General features: G+C 48.0%; 1 protein-coding gene across 1 annotated transcript; it reads left to right on the top strand.

Moving 5' to 3' along the window:
- Positions 1 to 8,565: 8,565 nt before the first annotated feature.
- Positions 8,566 to 10,272, top strand: marveld1 (MARVEL domain containing 1). Its single transcript, XM_068002690.1, has one exon. The coding sequence runs from the start codon at positions 8,679 to 8,681 to the stop codon at positions 9,174 to 9,176; it is 498 nt and encodes a 165-aa protein (XP_067858791.1). The 5' UTR covers positions 8,566 to 8,678; the 3' UTR covers positions 9,177 to 10,272.
- Positions 10,273 to 10,704: the final 432 nt, after the last annotated feature.

The raw sequence follows: 10,704 nt of genomic DNA on the forward strand, positions 1-10,704 counted from the left end.
TTTATAATCTTAAAGACCTCTATCAGGTCACCCCCTCAGTCTTCTCTTTTCTAGAAAAAAGAGCCCCAGCCTGTTCAATATTTCCTGATCGTTATAACCTCTCAGTTCTGGTACCATCCTGGTGAATCTTTTTTGCACTTTCTCCAGTGCTTCTATATCCTTTTTATAATATGGAGACCAGAACTGTTGTTCATCGGACATGGAGGGTGTGACCTGTCACTGGGGACCCGAATCCTTCTCACTTGGCTCCAGATAAGACTGTAACCAAATGCCCTATTGGCGACCCTAGCTGAACAGCAGGAAATTCTCAATGCTCTGTGCTGGTAGGCTGTGCTATATTAGCTGGTTGATTCCAGATGACCCCTTTGGACTTCCAAAGCCTTAACCTGTGCTTAAGCTCTCTGGACTACAGGATGCACTGAAGCAACTCGCCAAGGCTTCTTCGACAGCACCTCCCAAATCCAGGACCTCTACCACCAAGAAGGACAAGGGCAGCAGGCACATGGGAACAACACCACCTGCACGTTCCCCTCCAAGCCACACACCATCCCGACTTGGAAATATATCGCCGTTCCTTCATCGTCGCTGGGTCAAAATCCTGGAACTCCCTACTTAACAGCACTGTGGGAGAACCTTCACCACACGGACTGCATCGGTTCAAGAAGGCGGCTCACCACCACCTTCTCAAGGGCAATTAGGGATGGGCAATAAATGCCGGCCTTGCCAGCGACGTCCGCATCCCATGAACGAATAAAAAAAAACTTGGGCAGGTGGGATGTTGCCCCTTTAGGAGAGAGTGTGCACTCTGTATCGGGTGAGCAGCAACTTATGAAGGCTTTTGTAGAATGATACCAGGGATGAAGGACTTGAGTTACGTGGGATGACTGGAGAAGCTGGGATTGTTCTCCTTAGAGCAGAGAGGTTAAGGGGAGATTTGATCGAGCTGTTCAAAATCATGAAGGGTTTTGATAGAGTAAACAAGGAGAGACTATTTCCACTGGCTTAGGCGGGTCAGTAACCAGAGGACACGGATTTAAGGTAATTGGCAAAAGGGCCAGAGGGGGAGATGAGGAGAATTTTTTTAACGCAACGAGTTGTTCTGATCTGGAATGCGCTGCCTGAAAGGGCGGTGGGAGCAGATTCAATAGTAAATTTCAAAAAGGGAATTGGATAAATACTTGAAGGGGAAAACTTTGCAGGGCTACGGGGAAAGAACAGGGAGGAGTGGGACTAATTGGAAAACTCTTTCAAAGAGCCGGCACAGACACGACGGGCTGAAGGGCCTGCTTCTGTGCTGTGTGATTCTATGAATTCTACCCATTTGGATTTCTTGGTAGCCTGGTTTGGAGACTCTTAAGTAGGGTGGCCAGTTTCTGCATGTTTCAGATACCAGGCTGAGCAATAAATCAAACCCCACTCCAGTCAAATTACAGCCTGGGAGGTTGTCCATTCACTATTCTGGGTGGCTTTTCTTAGTCCCACCTCCAACACTACCCAGCAGCTCTGCGTGTAAAATCTTCGGCCGGAATGTTGGGAGACAATTTGCCAGAGGCAGGAGGTGGGCTGGTGACTATCCCCATCCTAATGAGTCCATCGGTCCCAGTGAGGACGCTCACAACGATGAGGTGGGCTGGTGACTATCCCCATCCTAATGAGTCCATCGTTCCCAGTGAGGACGCTCACAACGATGAGGTGGGCTGGTGACTATCCCCATCCTAATGAGTCCATCGGTCCCAGTGAGGACGCTCACAACGATGAGGTGGCATCAGTGACTCTTCGTGCACCCGCTGCAATAGGCATGGGGTGAGAGAAACTCGGGGCCGAGGGAGCTGGGAGGGACCTGAGGCCAGGGAGGAGTGCAGGAAGCCGGGGGGTGGGGGGTGGGGGGTGGGGGGGGGAATGGGGATGGGGAGGAGGGCGCCCCAGGCGGGGAGACAGCATGGAGGGTCTATGGCTGGGAGGAGATGGCTGGCTGGGGGACTAAGAGGGGTCTGCTGGGAGTTTGGGGAGTGGAGGGCTAGCACCAGGCAGCCTGGGAGAGAAGCACTCAAGGCTGGGCCTGGGAACATTTGGGGGGAGGGGGCGGGGGGTTGGGGCAAAGGAGCATATTGGGGTGAAGGCCTGGAAATATTTGAGTGGGGGGGGGTGGTGAGGCCTGGAAATATTTGGGGGGGAGGCCTGGAAATTATTTGGGGTGGGGGAGGTTTTGGGGGTGAAGAGGCCTGGAAGTTATTTGGGGTGGGGGGGGGAGGCATGGAAATATTTGGGGGGGGGCCTAGAAATATTTGGGGGGGCTGCGGCCGAGGATCAGTCAGATTCCTAGGATGGACGCTTCTTGGAGACTGAGCTGTTATGGGGTGAGGCTTTTAAAAATCTAAACCAAGAAATATATATTTTTTTAACAATGATTTACATTTTTGAAGTTGGGGCCCAGCTGAATGGCTGTGCGGAGTCGGGGGTGAGTACTGGGGTGGGGGATGTTTGCAAGACTTGGCAATGTGGTAAACATAGAAACATAGAAAATAGGAGCAGGAGTAGGCCATTCGGCCCTTCGAGCCTGCTCCGCCATTCAATATGATCATGGCTGGTCCTCCATCTCAATACCATATTCCCGCTCTCTCCCCATAACCCTTGATACCTTTGGCATCTAGAAATCGATCTAGCTCCTTCTTAAATATATTCAGTGACTTGGCCTCCACAGCCTTCTGTGGTAGAGAATTCCACAGGTTCACCACCCTCTGAGTGAAGAAATTTCTCCTCATCTCTGTCCTAAATGTCCTACCCCGTATCCTGAGACTGTGATCCCTTGTTCTGGACCCCCCCCCCCAGCCAGGGGAAACATCCTCCCTGCATCCAGTCTGTCTAGCCCTGTCAGAATTTTATCTGTTTCAATGAGATCCCCTCTCATTCTTCTAAACTCGAGTGTCTTCTAAACTCGAGTGAATACAGGCCGAGTCGACCCAATCTCTCCTCATACGACAGTCCTGCCATCCCAGGGATCTGTCTGGTGAACCTTCGCTGCACTCCCTCTATGGCAAGTATATCCTTTCTTAGGTACGGAGACCAAAACGGCACACAATACTCCAGGTGTGGTCTCACGAAGGCCCTGTATAACTGCAGTAAGACATCCTTGCTCCTATATTTAAATCCTCTTGCAATGAAGGCCAACATACTATTTGCCTTCCTAACTGCTTGCTGCACCTGCATGTTTGCTTTCAGTGACTGGTGTACAAGGACATCCAGGTCCCTTTGTATGTCAACATTCCCCAATCAATCACCATTTAAATAATACTCTGCCTTTCTGTTTTTCCTTCCGAAGTGGATAACTTCACATTTATCCACATTATACTGCATCTGCCATGTATCTGCCACCTGGCATCGGACCACTAGGCACCGGACATGACAAAGGAAAACCAAGCCCAGTCGACCCTGCAAAGTCCTCCTCACTAACATCTGGGGACTTGTGCCAAAATTGGGAGAGTTGTCCCACAGACTGGTCAAGCAACAGCCTGATGTAGCCATACTCACAGAATCATACCTTTCAGCCAATGTCCCAGACTCTTCCATCACCATCCCTGACTATGTCCTGTCCCACCGGCAGGACAGACCCACCAGAGGTGGCGGTACAGTGATATACAGTCAGGAGGTCATCAGGTCAAACATGGGCAAGGAAACCTCCTGCTGATTACCACCTACCGCCCTCCCTCAGCTGACGAATCAGTCCTCCTCCATGTTGAACACCACTTGGAGGAAGCACTGAGGGTAGCAAGGGCACAGAATGTACTCTGGGTGGGGGACTTCAATGTCCATCACCAAGAGTGGCTCGGTAGCACCACTACTGACCAAGGGAAAAACTTACTTGACCTCGTCCTCACCAATCTACCTGTCGCAAATGCATCTGTCCATGACAGTATTGGTAGGAGTGACCACCGCACAGTCCTTGTGGAGACAAAGTCCTGTCTTTGCACTGAGGACACCATCCAACGTATTGTGTGGCACTATCACTGTGCTAAATAGGATAGATTCAGAACAGACCTGGCAGCTCAAAACTGGGCATCCATGAGGCGCTGTGGGCCATCAGCAGCAGCAGAATTGTATTCCAGCACAACCTGTAACCTCATGGCCCGGCATATTCCTCACTCTACCATTATCAACAAGCCAGGGGATAAGCCCTGGTTCAATGAGGAGTGTAGAAGAGCATGCCAGGAGCAGCACCAGGCGTACCGAAAAATGAGGTGCCAACCTGGTGAAGCTACAACTCAGGACTACATGCATGCTAAACAGCAGAAGCAACATGCTATAGACAAAGCTAAGCGATTCCACAACCATTGGATCAGATCAAAGCTCTGCAGTCCTGCCACATCCAGTCGTGAATGGTGGTGGACAATTAAACAACTAACGGGAGGAGGAGGCTCTGCAAACATCCCCATTCTCAATGATGGCGGAGTCCAGCACGTGAGTGCAAAAGACAAGGCTGAAGCGTTTGCAACCATCTTCAGCCAAAAGTGCCGAGTGGATGATCCATCTCAGCCTCCTCCCGATATCCCCACCATCACAGAAGCCAGTCTTCAGCCAATTCGATTCACTCCACGTGATATCAAGAAACAGCTGAGTGCACTGGATACAGCAAAGGCTATGGTGCTGTAACATCCCGGCTGTGGTGCTGAAGACTTGTGCCCCAGAACTAGCTGCGCCTCTAGCCAAGCTGTTCCAGTACAGCTACAAAACTGGCACCTACCCAACAATGTGGAAAATTGCCCAGGTATGTCCTGTCCACAAAAAGCAGGACAAGTCCAATCCGGCCAATTACTGCCCCATCAGTCTACTCTCAATCATCAGCAAAGTGATGGAAGGTGTCGTCGACAGTGCTATCAAGCAGCACTTACTCACCAATAACCTGCTCACCGATGCTCAGTTTGGGTTCCGCCAGGACCACTCGGCTCCAGACCTCATTACAGCCTTGGTCCAAACATGGACAAAAGAGCTGAATTCCAGAGGTGAGGTGAGAGTGACTGCCCTTGACATCAAGGCAGCATTTGACCGAGTGTGGCACCAAGGAGCCCTAGTAAAATTGAAGTCAATGGGAATCAGGGGGAAAACTCTCCAGTGGCTGGAGTCATACCTAGCACAAAGAAAGATGGTAGTGGTTGTTGGAGGCCAATCATCTCAGCCCCAGGACACTGCTGCAGGAGTTCCTCAGGGCAGTGTCCTCGGCCCAACCATCTTCAGCTGCTTCATCAATGACCTTCCCTCTATCATAAGGTCAGAAATGGGGATGTTCGCTGATGATTGCACAGTGTTCAGTTCCATTCGCAACCCCTCAGATAATGAAGCAGTCTGTGCCCGCATGGAGCAAGACCTGGACAACATCCAGGCTTGGGCTGATAAGTGGCAAGTAACATTCGCGCCAGACAAGTGCCAGGCAATGACTATCTCCAACAAGAGAGAGTCTAACCACCTCCCCTTGACATTCAACGGCATTACCATCGCCGAATCCCCCACCATCAACATCCTGGGGGTCACCATTGACCAGAAACTTAACTGGACCAGCCGCATAAATACTGTGGCTACAAAAGCAGGTCAGAGGCTGGGTATTCTGCGGCGAGTGACTCACCTCCTGACTCCCCAAAGCCTTGCCACCATCTACAAGGCACAAGTCAGGAGTGTGATGGAATACTCTCCACTTGCCTGGATGAGTGCAGCTCCAACAATACTCAAGAAGCTCGACACCATCCAGGACAAAGCAGCCCGCTTGACTGGCACCCCATCCACCACCCTAAACATTCACTCCCTTCACCACCGGCGCACTGTGGCTGCAGTGTGCACCATCCACAGGATGCACTGCAGCAACTCGCCAAAGCTTCTTCGACAGCACCTCCCAAACCCACGACCTCTACCACCTAGAAGGACAAGAGCAGCAGGTACATGGGAACAACACCACCTGCACGTTCCCCTCCAAGTCACACATCATCCCGACTTGGAAATATATTGCAGTTCCTTCATCGTCACTGGGTCAAAATCCTGTAACTCCCTTCCTAACAGCACTGTGGGAGAACCTTCACCACACGGACTGCAGCGGTTCAAGAAGGCGGCTCACCACCACCTTCTCAAGGGCAATTAGGGATGTCCAATAAATGCTGGCCTCACCAGCGAAGCCCACATCCCATGAACGATTAATAAAAATATGTATTTGCCCACTCACTCAACTTGTTTAAATCGCCTTGAAGTCTCTTTGCATCCTCTTCACAACTCACGATCCCATCTAGTTTTGTGTCATCAGCAAACTTGGAAATGTTACATTTGGTTCCCTCATCCAAATCATTGATATGTATTGTGAATAACTGGGGCCCTGATCCCTGCGGTACCCCACTAGTCACCGCCTGCCACTCCGAAAAAGGCCCATTTATTCCTACTCTCTGTTTCCTGTCTGTTAACCAAATTTCAATCCATGCCAGTATATTCCCCCCAATCCCATGTGCTTTAACTTTGCACACTAACCTCTTGTGTGGGACGTTATCAAAGGCTTCTGGTAGCATGGAGGGTAAATTGTGATTAGTGTCATCAACCCCTCCCCAAGACTTCCTGAGATGGGAAAAAAAAGTATTTTTATATCTTCTACTTTAGAGAAAGTTAGAAAAAATAAAATGTATTAATCTTCCCCTTTGGAGAAAATTGAAAACAAATTTTTAATCTTTTATTTGGAGCAAATTGGGAAAATAGTTTTAATTTGTTACTTTGGATAGAATTGGAAACAAATTTTTAATCTTTTACTTGGAGAAATGTGGATTTTTTTAAAACCGTGTGCATGTTTAGAGGGAAGAGTCTGAGATGGACCATGTGAAGGCGAGGGAAGGGTGGAAATTGGAAGCAAAGTTGATGAAATTTTCCAGTTCGGGGCGCGAGCAGGAAATGGCACTGGTACAGTAATCAATGTACCGGAAAAAGAGGTGAGGGAGGGGACGCAATGAAAAGATCAAGAGTGGGTAAGAGGCCAGAGGGAGGGGTCCAGGTGGAACCAAAATTGTGAAGACGGGAGAAAGGGTCCGCTGTGTGGGAGGGGGGGGGGGAAGACTCCTGGCCAAAGAAGTGGGCGTGGAGGCGGAGGCGATGGAAGAAGAGCTCAGCATCGTGTCAAGCTCGAAATTCATTGAGGTGGGGACATAAGGGGATGAAGCTAAGGCCTTTGCTGAGGACTGATCATTCAGGGTTGCCTCAAACTAGAAAATTTCATCAACTTTGCTTCCAATTTCCACCCTTCCCTCGCCTTCACATGGTCCATCACAGACTCTTCCCTTCCCTTCCTCGACTTCTCTATCTCCATTTCTGGGGAGAGGCTGTCAACCAGTATCTATTATAACCCCACCGACTCCCACAGCCACCATGATTACACTTCCTCCCACTCCGCTTCCTGTAAGGACTCTATTCCCTTCTCCCAGTTTCTCCTTCTCCGTCGCATCTGTTCTGACGATACCACCTTCCACACCAGTGCTTCCGATATGTCTTCCTTTTTCCTCAATCGAGGATTCCCCTCCACTGTAGTTGATAGAGCTGTCGACCGTGTCCGGCCTATTTCCTGCACTTCTGCCCCCATCCCTTCCCTTCCCCCCTAGAACCACAGTAGGGTCCCCCTTGTCCTCACCTTCCACCTCACCAGCCTCCACATTCAACGTATCATCCTCCGTCATTTCCGCCACCTCCAGCGTGATCCCACCACCAAACACATCTTCCCCTCCCCTTTCAGCATTCCGAAGGGACCGCTCCCTCCGCGACAAAATGAAAGTTGTCATTTTAAAACGAATAAAAGTTTAGAAAGAAAAAAAAAGTTTGGAAAGAAAAGTTTGGAAAGATAAAAAAGTTTGGAAAGATAAAAAAGTTTGGAAAGATAAAAAAGTTTGGAAAGATAAAACATGTTTAGAAAGATGAAATATGTTTAGAAAGAAAATAAAAGATTGGAAAGATAAAAAATAGTTTGGAAAGAAAATAAAAGTTTAGAAAGAAAATAAAAGTTTAGAAAGGAAAACGATTAGGAATAAAAAAAGTTTAGAAAGAAAAATAAATGTTTAGAAAGAAAATGAAAGCTTAGAAAGAAAAAAGTTTAGAAAGATAAAAAAGCTTAGAAAGAAAAATAACAGTTTAGAAAAAAATAACAGTTTAGAAAGAAAATAAAAGTTTAGAAAGATAAAAAAAAGTTTAGAGAAAATAACAGTTAAGAAAGAAAATACAAGTTTAGAAAGAAAATAACTGTTTAGAAAGAAAATACAAGTTTAGAAAGATAAAAAAAAGTTTAGAGAAAATAACAGTTAAGAAAGAAAATACAAGTTTAGAAAGAAAATAACTGTTTAGAAAGATAAAAAAAGATTAGAAAGAAAATAACAGTTCAGAAAGAAAATACAAGTTTAGAGAGAAAATAACTGTTTAGAAAGATAAAAAAAGATTAGAAAGAAAATAACAGTTTAGAAAGAAAATCACAGTTTAGAAAGAAAATCAAGTTTGCACGAGTTTAGTTGAAGTTGAGTTTTTGTTCGGTCAGAGGGAGGAGAGCGCGATTGACAGGAAGCGGAATCACGAAGTCCTCTCTGCCTGAGCTCAGTGTCTCCTCCTCTCCTTCCATCTAAAATCGTATTTTTAAAAATCCTCCCTCTCCCCCCCCCCCCCCTCCTCCCTCCTCCCCAACAATCATGGCTCCTCAGTCAGCCAAGGTCTCGTCCCTCTCCGTCCAGAAGCATTTCCTGAAGAGTTTGCTTGGAGTGCTGAGGGTGCTGCAGATCATCTTGGGGACCGTGGTCTGGGTCATCATCGCGGTCAGCAAGTACGACGGAGCCTTGCACTACGTGGTCTTCGTGGCCGTCTTCTTCTGGCTCACCACCCTCGCCCTCTTCTTCCTCACCCTGCTGGGCAAGAGCGAGCTGGTGCCCCTGCTGGGAGGAGACCGCTGGACCTTGACCAACGCCCTGCACGACTGGCTGGCCGTCTTGCTCTACCTGGTGGCCGCCTGCCTGATGAGCAACAAGACCAAAGAGAAGAGTTACTGCGACCTGCCCACCTACACCCACCGCTGCCCTTATAAGGTTTATCTCAGCGCCACCGTCTTCGTCTGCTTGTGCACCCTGCTCTACCTGATCTCGGCCGTCTACTGTACCTGCAAGAAGTGCCGTGGGGAGCAGTCAATCATCTAGGCTTGATCCAGGAGACGCTCGATTGTCTGGATTGGCAGTGTTGTATTGGATTTGCTCACTTAAGACCTCGAGTTATATTTTTTTTCTGCGCCCAACAACCCCCTTCTCCTCCTCCCCACCACGAAAAAAAAATGCAGTGATGTGGCCAAAGATTATTTTTTCCAAAGCATCTGATCTGGAGCCTTGTTGAACTGTTCGTTCCTCAAAACTAAGGGATTGGGAGATGGCCAAATGTCAAGAAACAGAAAGATTGCAGAGGAGACCTGATTACTACAATGGAAAAAAAATCGAAGTGATATTTTTTTTTCCTCAATTGAAGATGAGTCCCAGCAGGAATAGTTATTTTACAGACCTTAAGCAAGAGAAGCACTGTGTGTGTGTGTGAGAGAGAGAGAGAGAGAGAATTTCAGATGTCGGTCTGTGGATTCGATTAAAAACCTCCTCCCCTCCCGCTCCCTCTCACACTGCCCTCTGAGACTTAAAGTTTTAAAGGTTGTTGAATGACACTCCCCAAGTGATGTATGAGAAGGGAAAGGAATCTTTGCCCCCACCCCAATCGGCTACAACATTCCACAGAGGTTTCAGGAGCTGAATTAATCTCCTCTCAGCAAGCTGAATTAAGCCACTGTTAGAAAAGGCTGGTTGCATTGGAAAGGAGGAGGAGAGAGACAGACAGACTGGTCGTCTTTTTTGCAGTGGTTTGTTGGGTACCTAAAATACTTCTAGGAAATCAAATTCCGACAAGTACTTTTTTTCTGGGGGGGGGGCGTGTGGAGGGTCGCTAACCCTCCCTCCCTCCCCCAAAGGAAAGTGTGTAATTGTTACAGCATTTTGAAGGTGCATGATACGTGGGAGTTGTTTTCAAGCCTCTTGTCTTTGCTCTGTAGCTGGTCTTTAGTAGCCCAGCCAGCCCTGTTACCTGTCTAGTCTAGTCTAGCTCTGTGGCGTGTAGCAGCTGCTGTCTGAGCTGCACAAGCCGAGACACGTGTTACCAGTTTGCTATGAAGCAGGTTGGGATTTTGCTCAGCATCGCTTGTTTTTTTAAACGCAAATATATCTATATATCTATATATACTCAATTAAAGCTGTAACGTGCTGTGGTGAGAGGCTTGGATACTTGAAGGGACACAGGTTGACATTTAGGAGGTTGGGAGTCGGACAGAGGATTTTGACACAGTTTAACCGAGTTTTGGACTAAACTACCAGTGTAATGGGTTCAGGAGACAATGAAATGTTTCTGGGGGGAGAAGGGATTGAAGGTGGGGGTTGGGGGATATGGTGGTGGGGGTTGAGGGATATGGTAAGAAGGTGGGTAGTTTGGGGTTACACAGAATTACATAGATTGTACAGCACAGAAACAGGCCATTCGGCCCGACAGGTCCATGCTGGTGTTTATGCTCCACACGAGATGGCCTCCACCCTCCTTCATCTCACCCTATCAGCATATCCTTCTATTCCTTTCTCCCTCATGTGTTTATCTAGCTTCCCCTTAAATGTATCTATGCTATTCTCCTCAACTACTCCTTTT

Source organism: Heptranchias perlo, chromosome 21 (genome assembly GCF_035084215.1).
Source record: "Heptranchias perlo isolate sHepPer1 chromosome 21, sHepPer1.hap1, whole genome shotgun sequence".
NCBI lineage: Eukaryota > Metazoa > Chordata > Chondrichthyes > Hexanchiformes > Hexanchidae > Heptranchias > Heptranchias perlo.

Coding starts and splice junctions, on each gene's coding strand:
- marveld1 (XM_068002690.1), top strand. CDS start 8,679: ATGGCTCCTCAGTCAGCCAAGGTCTCGTCCCTCTCCGTCCAGAAGCAT.